Genomic DNA, 27,086 nt, shown 5'->3' with positions numbered 1-27,086 from the left:
GAGGCTTTCTGCTCCCAAATGGGAAGCATAAAGAAGTGAGTGAGAGACCTATCAAAACCAGGGAAAGATGCACCATTCTGAGGAAAGGCATAAACTAGGTGCACAAGAGAGAGTAAAGGAAGACCTAATCCCACTAGTTACCCAGATATGAAGCCTACCACAGATTCAGCCTGAAGCTCAGCCAGGATAGCTTACACAGCCCAAACACGTTTTTACTTGAGCATCAGCAAGACAAGAGATAGTTGGTCCATTTGTAGAATAACTTGCAGGGCACTGATGAATAGGAGCATACCACATCACTAACGGCTTTTGAACATCTTGTCTGATAGAAAGCTTGGAGGAATAACTCTTAAAAGAAACAATGAGAGGTACCATTCCTAACACTGTGATGCGGGGCAATTGGAAGATTGGCCCAAAGATTTAGGGAAGAAAAAACACTGTGGGTGAGCACCATGTCTACAGGATCTTCCCTTCCTCTGCAGGGCTAAATGCAATGGGAGTGAGCAACTATAAAGACGGCAACCACAACAATCCACTGGGTCTCCCAATATCTCCAGCATCTTAGGGACTGGGACGACATTGGTCAGTTCTGAGCTAGTGAGGTGAACTCAGCATTTCTTGGGGACAACTGCAAGGAGCACCCTATACTGTACACTTCCTTGCCTATGGCACTGTGCTAACAGCTCAGTAGTTCACATCTGGCTCTAAGTGAGGATAAGTGAACAGCTTTCTTCTTTGAACTCTAGGAAAAAGAGAGTTTTATTGCGAAAGTGAATGCTAAGAGCAGGGACTAGGAATGAGAACCACCAGCATTTCATGCAGTGACTGAGAGAGCACACACCAGAAGAAAAAGAGGCCTTTCCAAATTACTAGATGGGTATGGCCTCCCCAGCGGCCAAGGAAGGCAGAAGAAGATGGACAATTTGGGATAGTATCCTCAGTCCAAAAGCATCAAGATCAAACAGCAGAACTATCACCAAAAAGAAAAGGAAGAAATGGTCCCAGTTGCCTCTCAGAAATGCAGAGATGAAAAGATTGGTCCTTGATTGCAACTGCAAAGCAGCAGGGGAGAAGGCAACTTGAATACTCAGCCACAGTTCCCGAGAGCCAGCGCTTCCCAACATTACCTCAGGGCCTCTACGCAGGATGTCATCCTATTATATAAAAGCCATCTCCTGGAGCCCCTCCTGAGTGGCAGAACAACACAAACCACTTAGTACCAGACCCCTGCTAACCGGATGCCAGGGAGTCTCTACCCACTGACATTGGCTTTCATGTGTGCCAGCAGGCTCTGCTCAAGCAGCTCTCATCCCTGTGACATTCACTGCCAGAAAACCTGGGCCATTGCTTTGTTGAATAGTGCACACCATGTGAGGCATGGCTCATCCTAATATGCGGCAAATTATTCAAATTATTCAGAGCTTTCATTTTGAAAAGGCTCTACAGATGTTTAATTAAAATGGCTTGATATTTCCTTTCTAATTAGGATTGGGATAAATATCTAAATCTATTCTGCTCTTCTACTAGAAAGGAAGAATAAGAAGATGTTTCAAATGAGATTTTATGCTAGAAAGAAATGTGGGCCAGCGCAGTTCTCACATACCCAGCCCCATAATGCTGCATGTGCTTCAAGCAGCTGACTGCCAGCAAATTCAGATGACTTGAAGCAGGGCAACACAATGGCTGCAGAGCAATTTAGGAAAGGACATGTGGGACAGACATTGAAGCAGTGGCTAAAGTAAATCTAATCCTGCAAACTACTGAAACAAAACTGTTAAAAATGGTTTTTAATTTTCCTCTGACTCATGCTCACTGAGAAAACAACTGTGTATTTTAAAATGTTATGTATGCAGTTATGTGATTTAAATAAACTTCAAAATGTCAGGTGGGCATCACAGTCTCATGGATATGTCCATAGAATGACAAATATCCCTACTCACCAGCTCTTTCATCCACAGGCTTATGTTTTGGCACAAACCCACCTTTAGTCAGTGCTCAGGAGAGCTCAGAGGGGTGCCTAAATATAAGGAATTTCTGGTGCTGGCAGTTGCAGGTGAAGCCACAAAGTCCTCAGGTCCAACAGCAAGTTTTACTTGAGGATGTCACAAATGCCGGGAGCAGAAGGGTGAGTCCCTAGGACCCAGCTGGCTTCTGCTTGCAAGGTGACAGACCTGACTGACTTGTGCTTGATGGGTGACAACACAAGCCCCATAACTTTTTGAGCCTGGTGAGTCTAAGAACTGCAAGACCTTGCCCTGAAGTGATGCGGACAAGAGGAAAGACACAGAGGGGAGGCAATTAGGGATGTTAGACAGGGGACAGAGCATTTAAACAATATCTTTACAGGGTAGGAGTTGGCTCCAGCCAAGAGCTCCTTCGTGATGTTTGTGCTGGCATTTGCGCAAATATTGATGCCAGCTAGTCATATTTCTGAGTCAGACACCATAAGCCTCTTCCTCTGTCTTCTTCTGTCTTCCCTGGTTTCACTCTTTTCATCTTTAATATTAGAAAGCACTTGAAAAAAATCCCTTCACTCTCCAGTACTAGAAGGCCCTTTGGCCCTGATTTCAGATCAGAATAGAACAAAGACAAGGAAAGAATATATGACAACAAATATTCTGGAAATAAATGTGTGGTGTGTAGTCTTTAACAGCTTGGTGGGATCACGAATAGCCAAAGCACCACATAGTAGCTTTCAATAGATCTCAGGAAAAGCATGCCCAACTTGACTCCAATCCTTAGGGAAGAGCTTTTTTCACTATACACGTAACAAAAGCTCCTGAACTCTTGCTAACCTCCATAGCTGCTTAACAGACAGAAGAGTTTGCAAAGCTCTATTTCTCAAATCAGAAAGACTGATGCATGACCTCACAGTGCAGCCCTAGTCACAAATCATTAACATAGAGGTCAATTAATAAGGAAATCTTTGATGAAAATTGCAAGCAATAGCTTAATAGAAGTCATTATTTGCTCTCAAACAATAAATGAACAAAGTGGTTATATCTGGCAGAGATATTAGGTCCAAAGAGCAGTTTAACTTGCTTTATATTTAGCACATCCTTTCCCTTCTGCCCATCTCTCCTTCTTTCTTGCATTAAAATATTACAAGATTTAATGATTATTAAATGTTTGAAAAGCATTTAAAATATGCTGGAGCTCCTTCAACAATTTGTGGTAGGGAACCACATCATCACATCATCACCTGTGATGTAATCACCTGTAAGTGCAGCAAGATTATTTCTTACCAATACGGAGCAAGAGCTGAGACAGCTTATGAAAGGGTATATTGGGTTTTTTGCCATGCCACATAGCACCCACTTCTGTGCATCCACACAGACAGGGTGCTGGTGTTCAGTCAGCATGGGAACGGAGAAGAGCGCTCTGCACTGTGCTGAGTGGCGGATGGAGACAAAATGTGGGGTTAGCCTCCTGTGCCCAATTCACTTGCACAGTCTGACCTCTTCTCCATCACTGAGTATGCACGAGTCCCAGTCACGCACTCTGCCTAGAGCAGGTTGTGCCTACTGCTTTAACATACTTTTATGAGCAGTTTTATTAATATACCCAGCAGTTTCAATGTCCAGATAGGAATAAAACTGACTGAAAGAAGTTCTAGTAAAAATGTTTTCCAGCCTAGCAGAACAAACATAGATGAATGCACATTTAGGGACCAGGAGGACAGAAAAACTTACTTGGTATAAAATGCCACAAACTTCAGTTCATCTAAATCTCCTTGAATGACGACATCATCAAATCCTTCTCCGTGGCCTGAAAGACAGAAAGCCAAGGAATGGAAGGGGCATGTTCCTGTCATGTCAGCCTTTACTGAGCAAGCTCTGGCATGTGTATGCACTTACACCCATCCATACACACACACACAGAGCAGGTGAACTTACTTGCACTCTCATCTGCGGTCCCACAGTTGTTATTCTGGACTGCTCATATTGCAAGTTCAAACTCAGACCTTTCAGCTGGTATTTCAGAACCTGCCTCCTTTCCTTTTGTGGCACCTTAAGGTAAAATCTCTAAAGCATCCTAACATGCCTTCTTCAAAAGGAAGTTGTCTTAAGACAAGTTGTTGCACTGGTTGTCACAGCATTCACTCCTTCTCCCTCAGCAGTCCCAAAAATAGAGGTTGTAGATGATTCTGCCCCAGGTTATTAAAATGATCCAGGTTAAAAAAAATATCCAAACAAGTTTTTTTTTTGTTTTGTTATGTTTTCATTTTTCCTCTAAAATACCCATTCTTGCTCAAAGAAGTGTAAGTTCAGGGAAATGTTCATGTCTACATTGGGCCATCCAGGATAGTGGTCTTTCTGGCCTTGTGAAATATGAAAGGTATTTTCAAGGTCTTTCTGGGCTATCTGATATGGCTGGAACAAGAAGCTGAATGACTGAAAAGTTGACCCATGCTTGTGAGCAGAAGAGTCTTGGAGGAGATGTCAAAACCATTAAGTACTAGCAAGGAAAGCAGAATTGAGACAAAGGTTGGCTCAGACAGGTTAAAGCGGAGATGGCTATGACTTCTGTATCCCAGGACAACACCTCCACCAGCACAAACTCTACAGCTGCCTTGAGGAGACTCCATTCAGCCCTAAATGGTCTCTTCCCTTGCTGAGGATGGTGAGAGCAGAGGAACTGCTCTGAGGTCATTTGCACTCCCAGCAGATCTATGTCCCCTTCTTCCTCCATTTCCCAGTGATGCCATGGGTAAGTCCTTGTGTCAGTCCCTTCATTTAGCTTGGTAAAGATCACTCCCCCAGGTCCTAGCTCTCCCACTGTGGTTCAAACCCCATCTTCTCCCCCTGCAAGGTGAATTTTAGCCCTCACTGCTCTCACTGTCTGAGTAGAGCCAACTCCCCCACGATTTCTAGGTTCATCTGTGCTCCTGTTCCCTGCATTGTTTGGGTGTCTCATCCTAACACAGCACACTGGATCTCCAAGCAAGGCTTGTGAGGGAGCTGTCAGAGTGACTGTAAGGTCTTCTCCCGTTCAAAATGCCACTTGCTCTTACAACTCACATTATTCTTCTCTTACCTGCATATCGAATACTCTTTCCAAACATAGCAGTCCACAGGTATGGGACTGTGCTGATTTCCATGCCGTGGGCCAGCATGTTCAAAGCTGCTATCCTGCCTGGAAGTCAGAAGAAATAGAATGAATGAGGAAGCCCTGAGCAAGCACTATTGCCTGCACTGCAGACTCAGAGCAGCTCAGGCCCCTTGCTATCAGTTTTTCTAGTCTCTGTGTACACAGAAAATGAAACCTTTTGTTTAGTCTAGAGAAAACACAACATGTATCTCTGAAAAGGAATTGTGTCTCATCCTCCAAGGCTGGGCTTAGAGGAAAGCAGTGTAGCTCTTACTGACTTGTCATCTTCATTTGCAGGAAACCATCATTAGCAAGAACAACTTTTCAATGAGCCCATCTCAACATAGTGTCTGCAATGGTGACAGGGCTACAGCTTGCTGAGCTCCTAACACAAAGTGGGATCGGATGGATAAATTCTCCTTGGGGGTATGGAAGGGGGTATGTTACTATACAGAGTCATTGCTACCCAAGATTAGCATTGGCTCCTAGGCACATGGTGAGCCACTACATAAGCCGACAGCATGACTTCCAGCAGGCTGTGGGAATGAGCTCTTATTTGGGATCTTCATATGCATTGTTGTACTATTTTGCTGTTCTAGTCACAAAGGCATAGTTAAAGCAGTATTAAGCTGTGTGCTGTGTTCAAAGGGCAGGTTAACTTTGGAGGTCTGGTTCCAAAAACTCTCACCCGGGGCACCTGTTGGAAGTGTGATGTTTACACCACATCACCACAGGGTTGTGGACTTGGGAAGGTCAAGGGCAGCCAGCTACACCAGGGCTTCCAGGCTTGCTGTTGTGAAGGGCAGAAAGGTCTTGAGTCAACTGCAACAAGCTCCTTGGTTAGCCCACAATTCTGGGCGTTCCATGTCATCAGCCCAGGCCAGCTCAGCTGGTAATGTGGGTCTGCACCTATGGACTCTGCAAGCTGCCAGGCTGCTGAATAAAAATGTTATTGACTGTCATGAGAGAAGAATAACATACACTTCTTACAGCTGCTGCAAAAGCACACTGTGGTTGGGAAAGCCATGTCTCTAGGCACCTGTGTATCTCTAGCAAGTGATCATTAGTTAATGTGCAAAGGCTCTGCACATCAAGAAGTCTGACAAGTGAAGAGATAATGGACAGAGTAAAATATACATTTCAAAATGTTTTATATAAGTTCCCAGTTTCTTTGTTCTGAAATGTCTCTTTCTAAAGGGGCTTGAAATTTCCTGAGGATCTGGAAAAGGCTCTTGCCCTAAGCAATTTGCTGTTCTAAACTGAAGGAACAGAAAAGCACCTACCATGCATATGGGCCATCTGCCAGTGAGGGACGTTCACTTTCTTATTATTCCGAAGGGCCAACGGGAATGTGACAGCATCACCTGCTGCAAAGACTCCTGGGATGTTGGTTTGCATCATCTGAAGGAGGGAAGCAGATGTGTACATTGATGGGCTGCATGCTGTACTGGACTCTACAAGAACAGGGGATAGTTTGATTGCTCTAGACCTAGCAACATCCCCACAGACAGCTGCACATGCACATGGACAAGCTGCTACTCAGCAGTAGGAGCCTTTGGACACACTCTCATCCCATGGTATATGCAATGGTATATGCAAATACCTTGTGCTTATATCCCTACTTCAAGTTTACAGGACATATGTGAAGGTAACGTGTCTAACTCAGCACAGGCCATTTTAAGCATACCACAGAGGAACTACTGTGGTGGCCTAATGAGCAGAGCATCTCTCCAAGAGCATAAGCAAAGCACACACTAAACTATAATATATGCTCTCATAGCATATGGGCAGGGACACACATGAATGTTACCCAGTTGCCTGAACTGTGATCTGTGAATTGAAAAGGGATTAGTTAAACTGTGTTAAAAAACAGTATGGGTACTTCTCAGCAGACGTAAAGTGGGAATGACATGATTTATGATTCTTCACTTTCAAACCACTACTGTCAATAGAGTTTCTCATTGGCATCACTGCAGCAGAGTGGCTGCTGGCAAAGATTTTGTGGATTCCTGCCATGGACTATAGGATTTGGTGGTAGAAGAAGCTCCATCTCCACTTTTTTCCTGCAGAACTATACACACAATTTTTTTAAATGACTTCTAGGACTGCTTAGAGCAGGAGCCCAAACCACAGCACCCAAAGATGAGCCAAAAGGGCTGAGAACTGTGTTAGGGCCCCAGTACCTTGAAAATCCATCATTTGGAGGACAGTGTGCTGGCCTACACATTCCTACTTTGCACTTCCTATGTCTTAGCATCTTTGAAGACAGACTGCCCATGCTTCAGTAGTTTAGAGCACAATGAAAGTTTAGTTCTGAAGAGCATGTTTGACAGATTTAGCTGTGAAATTTCTCCTGCATGTCCTCATTCTGGGTGTTACCAACCGTCTGGCCCTGGAGGGAGGCTGCCTGCAGTTTTTGGCGCAACACCAAGCTCACCTTGTTGACAATGATGAAGCCTTTGGAGTCAATGTTGATGCCACTCTGCTTGAGAAACCCTGTTGCTGGGATGGCACCTGTAGGAGAACACAAAGGAGATCTTGTAAGTGATAGCTCCGAATCCTAGCACCATGTCTTTGGTCAGAACGGATTACAGCAGCACAAGGAGCTGCCTCTGAGCCAGAGGGATCTCTCTTCTGCTAACATGATCCTGCTTTGGAAAGCGAAATACAAAGATCTGTTCTGGATCACTGCTCTGGATCTAAGAAAGTGCTCCTGTGGATCAGGAGAGCACGGCTGGAGCTTGGGCAGGCACTGGTGCACACTGCACCACCCCAGCCAGGCTCTCCAGGCATGCATGAGCTGGGCAGCTGGGGCACCCAAGGCAGCACTGTTCTTTAAAGGTACCTAGCAGAGCCCCTCAGCCCTGCAGGTGACTACGGATGGATTTGTTAAGCTAACTGAACAACTTCTATTTCTAGTAGAGCTACTATGGCCAAATGCTTCTTTCCCTGCTACTAAACTTCTTCATTTGAGGAGCCTGCTAGTTTGGCCAGGGTTGAACTTGTGAGGGTATCTGAGGGAGGAAGGAAATAGCCTCTCCTGCTACTGCCCTGCCTCCACATTGGGTGTGTTTGCAACTCCTGACCTTGGCCTGGAAAGGTCCTCTTCATGGTCAGTCCTCTGTATATTTACCTGAGTAACCCATAATCACAAAGCTCTAAAATTCATTAATTTACAGATATCACATCCCAGATAATGAACCCTACTGCTCTTGAAGTTATATATACGCCAGTGTAATCCACCCATCACATCTTTCTAATGCTTAAAAGTAATTTTAAATCCATTTCTCTTTCTTAGATATTTTGAAAAAAAAAAATATTCCTCTTGTTTTCAAGGACAATGCTCCTCTCTTTGCTTCTCCAAAAATCTTCCCCATTTTTCATCCATCTTCATTTTCACTCTTTCTTTTCTTTAGCTTTCAAAACTCATTCTGTTCTGGAACAGTCAATAAAACAACAAAAGGAGAATGACAGTATTATTCAGTGATTCTTCCAATGTTTGCAATGTTTTGCAAAGTAATAGAGTGAAAAAGGAATTTTTCTTCCAAGAGTAAAGGGCTTCCATGGCAGCAGCAGCAGCCATAAAAAGAGGAAAATATTCCAAAATTTCAATTTGGGGGTGGGGGTGGGCTTAAAAAAAAACAAATCGAGAGATTGAAATTGGTTCAAATTATTTCTTTCTGGAAAAAAATGAGAGTATTAATATTTTCCAAATACAGTTTTAGATGTATTGGGCGGAGGGGGGGAGAGGAGGGGAAGAGGAGAGGATCTAGAAAGGCTTTTTGGTTATTTTTCTACACAAATACAACCATAACATGGAAGTTGAGTGCAGCTAGCCTATCTCCACTGGCATTTCCCAATTACCCTACGGGGATGCATCATTACTACCAAGTCTCTGTCTCTTTATTTTATTTATTTATTATCTACTAGTTTTGGAGAAAAAGTGAAGTAGCTACCAGCAGTCCTGCCCCTGGTGGGAGTTAGTGCCGCATTTCCCCCACCCCAATCCCACCACTAGTATGATTGGCTCAGCACCCTGCAGCAAGGTCCCCTTACCTATACCAACGACACAAACATCTGCACGCAGAACCTTCCCACTCTTCAGTACAACCTCCTTCAGCTTAATGGGAGAAAAGTGAAAATTACAGTTATTTTAGGGGCAATAAAATAAAATAAAATAAAAACCCTTAGCAGCCAGCTAAGCTGGAATCTTCCTTCATTTTTGACATACAGGTTGACTGTAATTTCCTATAATGCCAATAAGAGGAATTTCCAGTCGCTCCTAGATGGTCCTGCAGGTGTTTTCTAGGGATAGTGTTAAAACATGAACCATGTGCCGCTGTCCCCCTCTCCCCAGCTCTGCAGCTACCCCCAATGCTCTCTCTGCTCCTCTAACTTAATTCCTAACTGCTGGACTGAAAGTTCCTCAGAACAGCGAAACCAGTCTCAAACACTGTGGCTAGAATATGTTTCCTTCAGGGGGCTAAACACTAGAAGAGATACAAAGGAAAAAAAGAAAAAAAGAAAGAAATTAAAGAAATGAAGCCCAGCATTGCTGTGCCCTCCACCCTCCTGCCCCAGTGCTGCAGCGTGCCAGGCACACTGGCTGGCCAAAGGCACATCAGGACCAGCCACTACGGACCTCTGGCTGATGCAGCCACTTGTGTCATCTCCTGATAGCATCTACCACAGGCCCAGTAAGAGCAGAAAGCCTCAGCTTCACTCTCTTCACCAGAAAAGATGCATCTTCACACTCAGCTACTGCACAGGCTGCAGCGTGGCAGGGCAGGTTCTAGGCGGGGTTGTGGTGGCCTCTGCACTCCCACCCATCAGTTACAGGGAGCAGCCATGAGCTCTGCCCTGGTGCTGGTGCCATACCTTGCCCTCCTGCTCCCGCAGTTCTGACACTTCCGTCTGCATGTAGAACTTCACCCTGTTGTTCTCAAACATCTGGGTGAGGGGAGAGAGGAGGGGACGTCACAGATCAAAACCACCTGACTTGGTGTCTCTGACCTGCCCCCGGCCTCTGCAATGCCATTCCCACCCTTCAGGTTCATTCCAACACACATCGGAAACAGGCTTTTCATGGATCTCAGTCCCACACACAGAAAGAACAACATTATTTACAGCAAGCAGGCCACAAGAGGGAAGACACAGCCCATTCTCTCTTTCTAAAGACAATTACAAATACATAAATAAATGCAATAAATCAAACATACACAAACCACATGGCTTCTTGTCTGCCACCAAAACAATCCCTGGTAAAGGAAAGCAGAGTCACCTTCATGACAGCACGGCCAACCCTCTCCCCAAAGAACTTCTTGAAAGGCACTTCCTCCAGCTCGACCACAGACACGGAATGGGCCCTCTCTGTGAGATAGGCAGCCACCTCCATCCCTGGGAAAGAGAAGTATGTCCAAGTGACCACGTGCCTCTCCCAACACTGCCGCAGGGACTGCAGAGCTGGTGAGTGACACAGCCAGTAGCAGGAGAACATCTCTTTGCCCTTTCTCAGCCTGTGAAGCTGGAGCTGCTCTATTTGGAGATCTAGGGTGTAACTGAAGTGAAGAGAAACCAAACTCATGGTCACAAAGGGCCACATCTTTTTATTTGAGATTTATGGCGATCTGCTTTTAGAGACAGAAGCCACAGAAAGGCCTGAAGACTGAAGTAAGGATCCTGCCATAATGAATTCTCAAAGTGTCTTAGGAAACTATAGCATTTGCAATAAAAGAGCTCAGCTATAAGAAAGAAAAACATACCTCTAATGGCTGGGACTGTACTATCTTTCTTAGCACAGGTAATGAGTTACTGGCTGAAAACAGCCCTTCAGAATTTAGACTTTTTTTTTTTTTTCATTCAGGACTGCCCAATTGGTGCTGGTAATTACATGGAAACCTTCACAAAGACATTTGTCCATGGGCTTTTTGAAAACAGTTCTTTTTGACCATCTGCAGCTCTTAACTGGTCTTCAAAACCACGTGTTTCTTCTGTTTGCATATTGTTCTTTTAAAACATGAAATTGAAAAAAATGAGAAACAAATCCTGAACATTTTGGAATAAATTCTTTGACCAATAGTCATCTATGCGTATGGACCTGCAGGACCCACAATAATTTTGCTATACACACAACCAAGCAAAAAGAAGAAACATCAAAGCAATTGCTAGATTTTTGACAGGTACATTACAGATTTCACAGCTCTGATAAGAAGTAACACAGAAATAAACCAACAGGCTCTCACCTACCAACAAGAATTTCCTGATTTAACCCCAATCTATACTTATGGACTGGTTTTGATACCGCTCAATGTCCAGCAGTGCTGGATCACATGCTTTTCAGAATGGGATAGCAATGCTCTTTGACTATATTTCCCACCAGAAAATATAGACCAGTAAGCTAAACTGTCCATTCTCTTAGTATAAGTAAAACAGTATCCTTTTTTCAGGAAGGGGTTGTCCTTATGACCCTACTTGCAGCAGGAGGTAGGGCTAGATGATCTTCTGAGGTTCCTTTCAACCATAACTATCCTATGGATCTTATGATTCAGAGAATATGGTTTCCATTGGCAAGGACAGTGCAGTTCACCCATACAAGAAGGCTGAAGACCATATCATAGAGAACAACAGCTCAGAAGAGAACATAGGAATGCTGAATGTGAGGTCCTGATGCTATGTTCCACCCTATATAACTTAATCTCTAGGTGTTCCAAAAGGAGAAAATAGTATAGGAGCAACACAATGAGATTTGCGGTGCAGAAAACATTAGAAAGACCTTGCTGGACACTGTGTCTGGTTTGAGGTGGCAACTTCAAACAGGGTAATGTCAAACTGGGAGGGGTTCTAGGAAAATTTGCAAGCAGATGTGGAAATCTGGAGAACTTGCTTCAAAGTGAAAGATCACAAGAGCTATAGAAAATGAAGATTTAAATTGTCTAGGCTCATATCCCAACAAACTTGTTACGTCCAGAAAAGATCTGCCCACTTTCCACATACTAGGGGTGAGATGCAAGTGAGCAAACACAGGCACAGATGCACAGATCAGATTATCATCAGTTTGTGTCTAATCCTGCCCCAGAAGGGTCCATTTCCCCTCAATGAACAGAAAAGCTACTTAGCATAACTGCATCTGGAGACACCTATACTACACACAGCTAAGATCAGAAGAGAGAGATACCACCATAGGATACTCCAATTGAATCATCTTTTAATTTGCACTCAGATAAACTACATAGGTTGAATATGTGTCATGAAGACACATCAGAGCAGATCAGTATCGCAGATGTCCCCAATGTCCACTCTGTGGTCCTTCACTGCCATTATAAGGGACAATGTAATGTCACCACAATTGTTTCACTTGATTTTTTCTTAATTTTAAAATCCTTTCAGAGGAGTAGATGCTAGAAGGGGGCTATTTACAAACCTAACGGTTCTTTTTCCGAGTTAGTTATAAAGGCGGCCTGTCCACCTGAGTAAAATTCAGTAACGGTCACTTGAGAATTAGATCTTACATCCCTACAATAATGCTCGACCACAAGGGAGCGGGCAAGGACAAAATTCAGCGTTTCCAGAAGACAGAGTAAGCTCAGTCACCTGAGTGAAGAATTTTGTTCTTGCCTTCCGAAGGAGGATATTGGAATACAAAGAAACTTTGTAATACAAATAAGAAAGCTCACACACCCTTACCTTTACTCGTAAAGATGTGGAGCATATCCACAGAGGACAGCAGAGCTCTTCGTGAGAAGGCCCTCGCCAACCTCTTCATGCGGCTTTGGGAGAGCCCAAGGTCGGCGAGCAATCTTTCGTTGCCTTCATACCACTTCCCTCGTGCACCAATCGGGAAGCCCAGGAACTCCACCTCTCCAGCTTTTGTCATATCCTTCACTTGCTCCTCTAGATGTTGATATTTTTGGACTTTTTCTGTCGCTGCATCACTCAAGGATGTCATCTTACTTTCATAGCGTACTGTAAGGTCAACTACTTTCTCCCCAGAGCCCTTCACCATTATCAAATCTGGTTTAAGAAGCTCGTTGTTTCTGTCTCTGAAGTTGGGTTCAACAAACACTTCCCACTCCAGTCTCTTTGCTTCATTAACCAGCATTTCACACAAGATGTTATGTCTTCGGATCTGGGCTTCCTGGACTGCAGGACAGTATCCAACAATATGGGAGCAAGTTTCCCACTCCGCAGAACAATGTCTGCAACTCTTCAATGCTTCTGCCCCCAGCCCGCGCGCCAAATACTCCCTGGTGGGATAGACATTGGCGCATACTTGGATAGCTGTCAACAACTTCCTGTGAGGAATGCCTCTGTAGTGTATTAGCCAATCGTTACTGATGGTATCATTTTCAAAGTTCTTAATCCCGCGGCCTTGAGATCTTAGATTGGCCTGGTTTTCTAACTCTCGTTTTCTCCACTTGCTAGGTACTGGATAGATGACTTTGGGAGCAGGACGCTCCCATTCCGTAGAGCGCTCGTCGCCTTCTGGAGCGGAGGGGGCAACCACGGAGAACTCGCCGCATACCGATGGAACTTGATCTGCTTTTTCTCCAGCAGTGATCCAGACTTTCTGAAGTTGCTCCTGGATCTCGTCTTCTAGGACTACAGTCCTAGTGATGTTATCATTGGAGCGCGTGATCCTCAACAAGTGGTGAGCCTGCATAGATGGAATTTGACTTGCAAGGCGGGTTAACCCCAAACCACCATCTCTATTGCTGGCATACAAGATGGCATCACATGTGCTGGAAGGTAAGTGAAGCCAGCCTTTCACCGCAGTTCTAATTGCCAGGTCCAGGGAGTGAAGGTATGTAGCGTTCGCACCAACATGATCTGCTGCATGTAGCAGTCGAGGGATAGCATACATTTTCAAAATCTCTACCTTCTGAAGTGGCTTTAAAGGGGCTTTCCCTATGTTCTCAACCCATAAAGCCAGCTTCTCGCGTAGCTCCAGGCAGGTGAGACCAATCCACTGGTCCACCCCAAGGCCCAAATATCTCTCAGAGCTACCAGGCTCAATCATATCCAATTGAGCGCCGTCGATCTTCCACGGATCACAGTCGTTAATAACATAGGAGTCTTTTGTGGGCCTAATGAAAAATCCGTGGCATTTGGAAGCATTGACTTTCAGCCCGGTAAGTTGACAAAACTCTTCCATCACTTCAATGTTACTCTGCATATTCTCCCAAGAGTCACTCAATAGGACCAGATCGTCTGCGAAAGCTAATGATGTTATGGAGCTGTTTCCATATTTGAATCCTTTTCCCGTATCTTCCAACTTACATAACAAGGGATCTATTGATAGATTGAACAGAAGTGGGGACATTGGATCACCTTGCCTCACCCATCCGCCAGCGAGGATGTTAATCTTTTCAGAACAGGTATTCCCAACTTCAATCCGTGTAATACTATCCTTATACATTTCCGCGATGCTGTCACAAATGTGACTATCAACGCCCTTCTGTCATAAGACCTGGAAGATGTGCAGATGTTGGACCGAATCGAAAGCTTTTGCCAGGTCCACGAAGACAACGCCCAATGCCTTATGTTTTTTCTTGGCATGCTTGATTAGCATTTGGAGAAGCGTCAGGTTTTCCACACAGCCAGGGGATGATATGAAACCCCTTTGACGGCTATTGATCGGGCATGCTCGCTGCAGCCGTGCTGTTACGATCTGCGAAAATAGACGTAAAATAATCGACCCGATGGTGATGGGTCGCCAGTTGTTAATGTCCTCTATTTTTGCCGGGTCCAAAAATTTTGGAATCAGGACTGTTCTACATTCCTTCACCCAGTCCGGGATCATCCCGGCCAAGAGCCATAAATTGAACATCTCGGCCAATCGGCTGCCTTGGGGGTCCATTTTGATAATGTCCCTTACCGACACGCCGTCTGGACCAGGGACAGAGGCTTTATTCATCTCCACCAGATTTTTCCCGACCTCCGCTGGGGAGATCATAGGCTTGAACATAGAATTATCTGTCACTCCTGCACTCAGGAAGGTACTGAGGCCGCCCAAAGGTTTTCCCTCCTCCCACTTCTTTTGGAAGGAGCTATACAGTTCCTCCATCGGAAGGGGGCACTGTAGTTCTTCGATGTTATCAAGAATGATACCAGCAAGCTTCCATCGATCCAGATCGAACAGCTTCTGGTATCTGAGGTAATGACCCTTCTTCACCACCCTGTGCTTCATCCACTTCCTTTCCTTTCCCACAGGGATGGTCCTGGCCTGATGTCTCCTGCATTGTTTCGGCTTAGCAGTGAGGACCTGCCCAGCCAGCTGTGAAAGACACTGCTCCGATGCTTCCAAGACGATGTCTCTGCTGTCTTTGACACCCTCCAGAATCTTCTTACATGCTTTCTTCCAGGCCGAAGACTGGGATCCTGAATAAATAGCTTCCGCAACATACCTTCTGTATTCTTTCTTAACAAACTGTACCTCCGCACTCTCAACCAGTACATCCCCTGGGGCAGCCTTCTCGGGCGATGTTGTTGATTTCGCATTCGCCAGCTGCCGTCGCTTATCGCTGATTTGCTTTGCCGTTTTTGTGGGCAAATGTCTAGCGATGAGCTTGTTGATGAATCTCTCGTTTCTATACCTCTGTTCCAAATCAATCAAGAGCCGTCTCCTCTTCTGACCAACAGCTCCTGTGCATACCCTTCCTCCCTTTACCCTTCGGACGGGCTTGCTCTATTCGCTCCAGATTTCTAACTTGTGGATGCACAAATCTTTTGTGCTGCGAGAGGCCGCTCTTCGTCTTGAACGCTCTTCTGCATTCCTCACACCTCTCATTCCCATCCTCCAGTTCATTCCCCTCTTCGGGTTCCAATCGGGCCCCTTGGCACCTTGGGAAGTGGCAGGCAATACTATGATGTTTTTTATTGGTCCTCCCGCACCGGGAGCATTGAAACAAGATTCTACGCCGACCGTGGGCTCTCCGCAGATGTTCAATCAATGCCGCCATCTTCCCCATCCTGGAGCCACAGCAAGGACATGCTGGATGTTGCTCCAGGACCTTTACAACTGGTGTGCTCACATCCGTTGTGACCGGCCCCCTGGCACCAAGAATCGGGCTTGTCACAATAGGAGAAAGGATTGCTGGCCTTGAGGGAGTCTCTGGTACATCGCCTTCCTCCTCCCCCTCCTGTCAGACTGATACTTCAGCTCCAGCATTTGCGTGTGATTCGGCAGATGGCAGCGCCTCGTAAACCTCAGGCAGATCTTTTATGCAATCAAAAATGGAGGGGAGATCTCTCTCCCTCTCCCCGTCACAGGCCGAGTTAAAAAAGGTCAAATTTCGCATCAGGTGGACCCAATCATCTGATGTTATCACTGCAGGTTGCGGCACTGCAGGTTTCGGGAAGATCTCTCCTGTTTGGGTTCCCACCAAAATAAAGTTCACAACCCACTTGGGGCTGGAAAACATGTCTACGGGGGTTCAGATACACCCAGAAGAACCAATGCCCCAAGTTCGACTGGTGCGCCTTTGGAAATGAGCCCTCAGGCAAAGGGCTTTGGACATGCAAATCAGATAACCTGTGGTCAAGAGTTTGTGTCACCTAGAATACTACTGATTGGACGGTGAACTCAATCAACAGGGTGGAAGCGACTATAACACAGTGTTCACTGGGGCAGAGGCCAACTCGGTTGCCCAAATAATGGGCATCCGGCAGGACCATAGGGAGGTATGGCCTCTGCAGCTATGCCCAGTTAGTAACTATGGCCCCGTCTTAAGAGAGTCATAGTTACTCCCGCAGAAGTGATTTTACTGGTGCCTTAAGCAGAACTAATATTAGGCCTGTCTCTTATTCAGGTTACCTTTGATTACAACAGCTATGTCTGTTGCTGTGGTGCAGTATGTGGTCGCTGCTCCAGAAATTCATCTCTCTCATCATGATTAAGAATCATTGATATTCAGAAGCTAGTACAAAACCAGACAGGATACAATACTACTGATACTTTTTCATTTAAAGGAAATTACATGCTGCATCAAAGGAAAGAGCATCATAAATATTCTTTGGATTTGTGAATTTGCAGTGTAGAATGACCTACAGCTGATTATTCTAATCAAACTCAAAATCACGCCAAAGGGCAAGACATGATGAGTAGATTTTATATTCCACAACAACTATTGCAGTCTGGTCTGGCCCCTCAAATGCTGCACAGAACTGAAAGGCGGATTCCTGTAATTTCTGTTAGAGCTTGGGTAGATCTTCTGGAGAGATGTTTGAAACAGAATTCATTTTCCCATGACCGTATCTGTCTGAAGTATCTGATCTAAGCTAAACAGACAGACTCCCTCATGAGCCAACAGCACCCGCTGTGTCATCCATACCAGTTGGTGAGGTGTCTAGGGCAGGGGGATGAGCTACTTTCTGGAGTCACTTATGCCTTATTGCAGATGACCAAACCTAGCTGACTAGCTCAGGCTACATGTCCACCTTCTGAATTGCTACAACTAGGATGTCCACCCTGGAGTTTGAGTTAGAGGGAGGGAGACCTGCTGCATCTTTAGGTAAAGTTTCAAACTATGCTAACCACGGAACTGCAAAGAAAACTATCCTGACAAGTCTGAAAAGACAGCTATGGCTGAATGACCTATCTGGGATGCAGGCAGAACCAAGCCAAAATGAGAGCTCACCAAGGAATGAGGCTCCCACTATAACTACGTTCTTGCTAGTGGCGAGTTTCACTACACGGTTAGCATCTTCAGGAGTTCGGATGTTAAACACATTTTCTACTTCTTTGCCTTTACAGTTGAGAGCCTTCGGCCTGAAAAACACAAATTGAAGGAAATACAGGTTCAGTTCCCATTTCCCTTACCCAACCCCCTTCTTTGAGCCAACCACCACTGCAAGTTCTGCTCAGCATCACACTTGGTCCTGCCTCACTAACTGCCTCTGCTGGGCCACAGCCAGCTGTTCGCAGTGGCCATGGACAAAGGCTGGTGTGCTCATCTTGGGGACTGGCTGCTGTTCTGAAGTAGGAGGCTGGGCTCTTTCAAGAATCTTTTTACTCTGTCTTTCAGCAGAAGCTCTGGAGCCAGATTTTCAAAGATGCATATATAGGCCTCTGAAGATGCAAGTTCCACTATACATTTCTAGGGGCACTTGGCTGCAATATCCACTGTCACTGTGATATTTTAATCTTGTTCTCCCTATGCATTTACTAGTGCTTATCTATCTTTAAATATCTGATTGCTCCATACTCAACTCACATCTGAAAAAGCTCCTCAATAATTCAGGTAACCTATGAACATTTACCCAGTGTTCCTGGAGCTTATGCATATAGATTTTGAGAGTATTTCCAAAGGTTTAGTCCTCTTTTGAATCCTATTATGTAGCTGGTATAGACAGCATTTTGCTGCAGTGTTCTACATCCCCAGGCACTAGCCTTTAAACACACGATGCTGTTGATGATGTGTTGTGTAACATTATCTCCTCTGATGATCCCGCAAGGCAGTCCCACGCTTCTGCGCGTTTTGTCTAATTAATTCAGGCATCAGTTCCAAAAATGAAGCAGCACCAAACATTCAAAAGGACTGCTCAGTCATTTGCATCTCTTTGTAACAACAACCTTGGGGAAAATATTTACAGAAAAACAATAAAAATCTAGAGAATCCAGTCTTAGTGTGCATGTGCATTCTCTCTCCTGCAGCTGTGCCCAGGTATGGGCTGGAGAGCCCCTGTCCTCCAGCATGACTGTCACAGTGGCTCTGTCAGGAAGTTATAAGCGGGATACAGTGCTCTCCGGCTGCATTATCTGATCTGAATGAAACAGAGGGGCTGCTCTGAGGATTAAAGCATCCCTTCTGATCCTCTCAGCTCTGCCTGGTAACATTGGTTTGGCTGTGTTGCTGTTTCTTGGTGACCAGAAGGATGCAAGAGAACTGTGGTATGTTTAAACCTGCTTCTTTCTTCTGCTGTTTCCTCTTGGTTGGGGCTGCAGCTCCCTGCTCAGCTGGTTTCTAAGGATCTCTTCTCCAGCTGGCTAGTTTTGCAGGGGCTGGATTTGGTCTACCTAATTTTGTGCATTTGTGTTAGGAGCATGAGGAAAGAGGCAGGCAAGCCTGGGGGTAACTGGATCTGTGGTCTGGATCTGATCTGAGCAGCCTCCTTCTCCTAGGTACAGCTACTCAGAGCTGGAACTGGGAGAGATTTAGATGCTTGCATTTGTTCCAAAAGAGCACAAAAAATAAAATAGTGAAAACACTCAAAAGGCAGTGAGGTTCAAAAGCATTGCTGTAGAAACGCCCAGTTGTATCTAAAATACCTGACATTTTCTGTGAAAAATGTAATATTCAAAGTTGACTGTTCTGAATGTTTTCATTAAAAAAGATCAAGAGATGTCATCAATGACAACATTTTTCCCATTAAAATGGCAATTTTGACAAATCTCCTGTTAAAAAGAAACCAACAAACCAACCAACCATTTTCAGGACAATAAGAATGATGCTAATCTCAAAAAGCTACCAGGCTAAGCTGAAAAGGAAATATTTATCAGCCTAGAAGTAGCAGCAGCAGCTTGTACAGAACACGATAGACAAATCAACACTCCGTCTCATGAGAGAGGAATCATAGAATCATAGAATCCTGTTCTTCAATCATTTTATCTGAAAAAGTGTTATAGCTTTCTTTGTAAGATTTGCAGCTATTTCCTGACAGAAGGGCTAAATTAGCTCAAATCATTTGAATTTGAATTACTGAGGTTTTGGGTTGTTTTTAGTTTGTTTTTTTTTCCATGTTTGCAGAGGACAGACAGCATCTTGTCCCTACAAACTGCCACAGGGCAAAGTGCTTCTATTCCTTCTCTTGTTCATTTATATTTTGCTCAAAAAAACACCATGAAGTGCAGTCTGTGCAAGAGATGTGTGTAGAGTTGCATGGAAAGCTTCTGCTATTTTTTTCTGCCTGAATAAAGTTTTAATCTTGAAAACTTCACTCTTACAAGTAATTCTCACAAAAGGGACCCTGTTGTGTTGCAGTAACAGCAATATCTAACTAAGGTTGCAATAGAGAAGCATTAAGCTTTCATTTTCAAGAAAGAACTTAATGTTGAGAAGAAATGAAAAATGGAAATTTAAATAAATACATTATTGGATTTTCAGGGTTGTTTATTATTGAGGGGTGAACAATAAAATGCCAAAAATAACCACTAAAAATATTCAGGGTATCTTAATTTTGGAGGCTTTTGTTAAAAAAATATATTCAAGATTCTAGGCATTAATTTTTCCTCTGCCCATATTCTAAACAGGTTTCAAGGACAATAAAATGAGAGAGCTATCATTTCTGTTTGCATTCAGAAAAGAAGATCTCAGTGGGAATTTTCTCAGTATCCCCTTCAGATTCCCAAGCCGACCCAGAGGGGAGACAGTATTAGGGTGCTTAGTTGGCAAATTATCTAACCTTTTGGAATTTCCTTTTTTCACCAATTTCTTTAATATCAAACAACTCACACGCCCAAACTGTTCCAGTACTTAATTTTTGTTAACATTGTTTTGACCTTTGCACAGATCATGAAATACAGAGGGTATCAATTCCTTCACCAGTCCTTCCAGACTCAGCTAGCCCCTCGTGTCTATTGGTTACCTCCTTTCTGTGTGAGTCTTGGGTGATATAAAGGCTTTTCTGCTTTGGTAGAGCAAATATATCCAGCACTGCTGTGCAGACATATCCGCTTGTGTTCCTTGCTTTTCTGCAAACACTCTTGCAAACAGAGAGTGCCCGCTCCAAATTCAGTTGCTATGTTTGATCTCTTATCACTAGTCACCAGCTCCTTACTTTCTAAAATAAAATAGTTTCTCTGGATCTTTAAAATATTTGTTTGTAGCTTACGTGTTTCCAGTCGCTATCAGCAGTTTGTTATATTCCATCTTAAATCCATCCTTGAACACGGCTATCTTGTTCTTGATATCCACAGCTGCAACCTGAAATCATTTCTGAATAATGTTAAGGGTTGAAATCTCAGATGTATATGGAGATACCATACAGTGAGCCAGAGGCTGACTACCTCAAAAGGCATAGGCTATACAACCCACCTCAGAGCACTCTAGGGTCCCTCTCTTCGCTTCCACATCGTGGCTTGCTAAATAGTGAAGTGCATGCAAAACCTTTATTATTATTTTCTAACTGTGAGTTGCTTTCTTACTGATGAAAATCATGGTACCTGAGTTCCTGGTATTTGTTACTCATTTTAGAGTTTAAAAGAAATTGAAAGTCTGTGAGAACCTGGCATTCTTAAACAGTCAATCATTGCCCCCACACTATGCATGAGATTTTTTTAAAGCCTAGAAAATATGTCCCTCTGCCTGCATTGCCAACGGGCACATCAAGAGCCATGTTCCCCAGGCCATCAGAAGGAAATTCTTCCTTCTTGCCCAGGATGGCTGCTTTCCCTATGGCATCCAAATGTCCTAGAGCCAGAAAAGACACATGCAGATGATCATATTCATGCCTCCTACCATAAATGTTACTCTATCCCCACTTATTTACTTTTTATGTAAAGATAAGTCTGCTATCTGTCCTACTGTCAACACTTCTCTCATGTCACCCAAAATGGCACATCTTGGCTGGCTGTGAGGAAGGCAGTCATCGCGTTCCTCTTTCAAGCTAGTTTCCAGTTTTCTAGACAATCCTTCCTCCTCCTCCTCCTTCTCCTCCCACTCTGCCTCTCTGTGACATCAGGTTGACAAACCCAAGTGTTTATAAATGACAAAGACTGACTACTCTTGAAAAGAGACTGGTGTTTTCTCGTGTTCATGCAACTGCAAGAACCTGTCCATCTCCTGGCACATCTGCCATGGCTGTGGCAGCTGGAGCAATGAGGTATTGATACCAGGCAGCTATGGACACAAGAGAGGCTTATTAGGGCATGGCAGGACTGGGACTCATACACACTCACACAGTCACCTCCTTCCTGCAGCAGGAAAAATCCACATTTGAGGTGGCAAATCAAATAAGTAGGACATGAACTTCCTTAGATTACCCTTACCACAAGCAGAATCCATATGCCTGAGCAGAGACAACAGGACATATCAGAGGGTCCTACAGCCAAACTCTGCTTTAGAGATGAGGAGTATGGGCCTCATCTTTAAGCATGCTGCAAAATATTAGCAGACCTCCGCCTTGCTCAGTTGGTTAGAGTGTGGTGCTGCTAATCCCAAGGTCGCGGGATCAATCCCCATACGGGCTATGCTGAGGGTTGGACTAGATGACCTCCAGAGGTCCCTTCCAACCTTACCATTCTGTGAACAGAAACTGCTGACCTGAGAGTTCACAGTGCATAACTGCTGTGTGGGAACTGAGATGTGAGCTTTCTGTCGTAGCTACTGTCTGCACCTTTTCCCTCCTTTTACCTCCTCCTTGTATAGTCCCTGAAAATTGGCACTGCAGCAGAAGGGTAGAGACTCTCAGTGCAAGGTTAGGGTTGGGGTTTGTTAGCCTTGCATGCTAATATTAGTAATAGCAATACCAGCCCACAGCAGACAATACATGGGGTTCTTCTCACTTGCCTTTAGATGTCAGTATTTCCCCTCAGGCTCCTTCTATAGTCAGTGGAAAGACAGATAGCGGAAAGATAGGGCCTAATCCATCTGCCATACTTCAGCCATCTGCCACAGGAGGAGCACGCTTTGGGCTCTACTGACTGCAAAGTACAACTCCTTGTAGCCTATAATGGGAGCTAAGAACCATTCCTCAGATGATGGGGTCTGCATTTAATCAAAGGGATCTCACCCTGTTTGGCTGTTAGACACTGAAGGACTGAATTGCCAAGATATGAAAAAAAGCAGGATTTAAGTGCTCCTGAGATGTCTCAGGATCTGATCTCAGCAAGATCCCTGACCATAATTTTATGGCAGATTCTGTCTTCTTGTAGTGGAAAGTGGCCTAGATCCACATGACACTTAAATCTGACCTCCCACCACTGGCTCTTCGACCCACCATTTCCAGCCATATCCTTGTTCCTACCTCCTATGCTGTGAATGTGCAAAGGCAAGAAAGGGGACTAGAGTGGCAAGGCAAGATAGATTCTATAAAAATAATAGATAAAAAGCAAGCACATGAATAACAAGAAAAACCTAGTGATTGCCAATTGCTCACCCGTGTCCTAGTCTAGTGTCCTAGTGTCTCAGGCAGCAGAAAAGAACTCATGACCACCCAAGAGTGAGGCAATCACAGATGGTAATGAGGAGGCTTTCTACATCCTCACCAACTTGGGCCAGTGAGTGGGGTCATGCTCTGCAGCCAATAGGCCAAGGCAGGACCCAGTTGTGACTCTGCAACGTTTCAAAGCTTGAATTCCATTTCCAAATAGCATTGCCAGCTGGGAAAAGGGCTCTTCTCTCATGCAACAGCAGGAGCAATACTATTAGCATGCCAAAGCTGGTCCCTTCACACAAGAATTGGTTCTCAGAGCCTCCTCCTTTTCCAGGAGCGCCTCAGGGTTCTATGCTCCTCCATGGAGAAGCTGTAGTGATGCACTTGGGTGCGCACTTGTCCTGCTCTCACAGCCTAGCGGAACTGACCACCGAACTGCCACATCTGGCAGCGCTGTGCCAAGCACCCACAGGCAGTGAGAGAGCTCATCTGGACTTATGGGGACCACATGGAGGGTGAAACATCTTTACTAAGGAGGACAGACAAACGTAAGCAAATGGAGATGGAACCTGGTGAAAAATAATGAGTCAACTGGGAAACTGCAAGAAGAAATCAAAAAGTATTTGAGGGTGCACAAATGAAAGCAAAGGAGAGGGGCAACAAATAACACCTGATTTCACACGCCCTGCACAGGGCGGTCACATGTCATTTGTTTTGGAGCACTGTAACTGTCTGTCCCTGTCTCTCCCTGTTGGTCCTCTCTACAGATGACAGCATTTCTGAGTTTACCCTCTGCTTCAGCTTTAGGTCCATTTGGTGATTTTGTCATGGTTTATACATAACTTATACTACATTTGTTGTCTTTGTTTCACTAGAAAACACCCCAAACCTCCTGGTCTGCCAGATTAGTAGCAGGTTTGGGTGTTCCTCATGGAACTGTTTGAGATTTTATGCCTAAGTTTGGTTTCTGCAAACAGCTGTAATTTCTGCAGCCATCTTGCATACTCCAGACTTGAGATCACTTCTGTATGAACAACCCTTCATCTTGGTGAAGCTTTCTTCTATTTCACCTCAAATAAGCCAGTTTCTGTAATTTAACAGACAGGTCTTTGCAGAAACAATGACACTCTGCTGGGCCTAGACAGACTACCACACTAACTTCCACCCTCTCTTACTGTAGAGGTCTCTTTCTCTGCTGCCTCTGTTCCTTACACAAAAATGCTTTTAATTTTTAAGTTTGAAGTAATTTTTTTTTCATTTCTAAGGCTTTAATTCTCTTGGTTCCTGTCTGCATCTCAGCCAATCCAGACCTTTAATCATCTTACATGCCATTTCACAAATATCTCCCAGGATAAGGAAAATAAGGGGGAAAGATGTTTAAACAAACACCGCTTGCACTGCTCGCAGACAGAATATCCAAATCCACAGGAGAACGCTCAGTAAATGGCAGGCAAGAAATCACCATTGCAATGGAGTCTGCATGGGATGTTCTTCCTGCCACAGATGTAATTCTATTTAATTGTGGAAAACCACAGGCAACCTGAGCTCCTATGCATAAAAGAACATGGGAATTGAAGGAGACGTTTTTAATATTTCTCCAAAGGGAATCAGTATGCCAGGAACAACTACAACTGCTACATTTTCTAAACACAAAGCCTTTGTGTGTTAGCACTCGAAAAATTTAGTCTGTCGGCACACTGATAAGACTGCACCATATGAAAGCTACTCTCCTTACCTGCATTTCAGTCAAGACTTCAATGTCATACGTGCGGAAGAATTCTTTAGGGCGCAAGGCAATCTGCTCAGGATGGGAATCCATCGACTGCAGAAAAAGCAATTTTCTCGTTAACAGTTGTGAGTTGAAAAGGGAAGTGGAGAAATGCCTGTTACCAACACATGCTAGTAATAGCTTGAAATTAGTGCTTACAGCACCTGTTAAAAGTCCTCATGAGACTTTGATTTGGGTCCTGATTCCTTTTCTGTTAACTCAGCACAGTGGTAGCACTGACCAGCCAAAGCAGAACAGAAGTAAATACTACTGAAAAACTGCAAAAAAGAAGCTTTAGAGATAGCTTCTCATAATACATAGAAGTTCAGAGGAGCAAAAAAAAAGCTCCATTATTTGAAAAATAACCAGTTACTTGCAGAAATGGAAGTTAAAAGAGCAATAGGGAATTATTATCATTATTATAACAAAAGTCCAAGAGCAACAGTTTCAAAAAGATGCAAGTTGAACAGCACCACAAGTTCCCTCAAAAGCCAAAGCAGAGGTTTGTCACACATATCTGCTCACCTTTAGCTGAAATGTAAAGGTTCTTGCTCTTCCTGGCCTTTACTAGTCAGGCAAAAGAAATCTACATTATCCTTGCAAGCAGGGCTGAGATCACATTTAAGCCCAAACTCACCTCTCCTCCTAACTCTGTGGACACAAGCTCTGACATCGGCTAAAGCTGAGACACAGCAGAGCACTGAGTGACCTGAGCCCATGCTACTCCACACTTCAGTGCATCCCTCCCCACCTGCAATGTGGGGGGAAAGGGGCATGGCCATACACGCTCCATTGTCAAGTGCTGCAATATATCACATAGGACTTGCAGCAGGATCATCTACCCACGCAGGCATGACATTTAGGTTTGGCCCCTGAAGGACAGGGGCTGCAGGAATCTATGGTTTCACCGTCTGCCTCCAACTTCCCTTGGAACCAGTCACATACCAGGGGCTGAAGTGCAAGTTCCTTATCCCTGGAGATGGCTTGGTCAGGCCTAGGGTGAGTGGGAGGCACAGCAGTGCATTCCCCTAACTTAACTTCAGATAACACTGTATTCAGAAGAGGGCAGTATCTTAGAACTTAAGGCAGATTTTAGTTGATGCAGGGTTATAGGGGTTTTACTGCAAATTCTTTCAACACTAAATGTTATCAAGACAGGAACTTTCAACTCTCATGACTTTGGAGCAAGGGTTCCCATGCTGGTGAGCAGCAAGGGCAGCACATAGCAATACATAACTAATACGAGTTTCACTGCATTCCACTGCTCCTGCAATGGGAACTAAGAAGTCAGTGCACCAGAGAGCAGGTCATGGTCCAAAGGGCTCAAAGAGGAACACAGTCCTGAGGGAGCTTAGGATGAACTGATAACAGATGTTCAGCAAAGCAAAGGAAGGGCAGTGCTGCAGTTTCAGGAGGCAAGAAGTCCACTGCTCACAGCTTTACATAGTCCCCATTTACTGACTCTTTCCAGGGTTAGTACCACTCATATTAGGGTTAAGAAAATTGACTTCTTTTTTCTCTTCTGTTCTAGAATATTCCTTTTTTTTTTTTTTTAAGGGCTTAACACACCTTCCACAAGTAACTGCAGCCAGAGGTCAGGGGCAATTATGTATAACTTATATATAACACACCTGTTGTGTGAGATGTTTTTACTAATTAAGGGAGAACAGAACAGGCACTTTAACACCTCTACAAGGAGAAGGAGAGCTTCAGGGAGTTACCTGGCTGGGACCATGACTGCAGGCATCTCAGAGCTCACCTGCACAACAGTTATTTCTCATCCCAAGTATATTTTGTCTATGCACAGCAATGGCTTGAATGCTCTCAAAGAGTCATGTGCATATTTGCATTCCTTTGAGAATCACTTTACCTTCTACAACCAGAGCATTTAACTCCACCCTGTTCTTACGTTATCTGCATGCTTCAAGACCAAATGCTGCTGTTCAACATGAGTTACTGTCTGATATCAGATAAGGTCCAGAAATCAGTAATAAAAATGCTATTAGAAGATCATTCTGTCTCTGCATATTGGCACACAAGCAGGGATGCATGCCAGAGAAAACGACCTATGTAAGGCAATCAAGATGTGATGATAACCAGCAGTGTGAATACTTACAACATGGAGCATCACTGGGCA

At 44.4% G+C, this 27,086-nt stretch overlaps 1 protein-coding gene across 1 annotated transcript in view; it reads right to left on the bottom strand.

Moving 5' to 3' along the window:
* Positions 1–27,086, bottom strand: part of AIFM3 (apoptosis inducing factor mitochondria associated 3) — a 65,029-nt gene that overhangs the window by 8,499 nt on the left and 29,444 nt on the right. Inside the window, exons 9-18 of the mRNA XM_062590408.1 lie at positions 24,917–25,003; positions 20,920–21,011; positions 17,727–17,857; positions 10,373–10,488; positions 9,970–10,041; positions 9,148–9,211; positions 7,529–7,605; positions 6,375–6,492; positions 5,038–5,136; positions 3,693–3,768 (exon numbers count right to left, since the gene is read on the bottom strand). Coding sequence (XP_062446392.1) covers positions 3,693–3,768; positions 5,038–5,136; positions 6,375–6,492; positions 7,529–7,605; positions 9,148–9,211; positions 9,970–10,041; positions 10,373–10,488; positions 17,727–17,857; positions 20,920–21,011; positions 24,917–25,003 — 932 coding nt within the window. The remainder of the gene's footprint in view (positions 1–3,692; positions 3,769–5,037; positions 5,137–6,374; positions 6,493–7,528; positions 7,606–9,147; positions 9,212–9,969; positions 10,042–10,372; positions 10,489–17,726; positions 17,858–20,919; positions 21,012–24,916; positions 25,004–27,086) is intronic.

This window comes from Rhea pennata, chromosome 17 (genome assembly GCF_028389875.1).
Source record: "Rhea pennata isolate bPtePen1 chromosome 17, bPtePen1.pri, whole genome shotgun sequence".
NCBI classification, from domain to species: Eukaryota; Metazoa; Chordata; class Aves; order Rheiformes; family Rheidae; genus Rhea; species Rhea pennata.
Note: the sequence above shows the minus strand (reverse complement) of the source record. Positions and strands in the feature narration are given on the sequence as shown.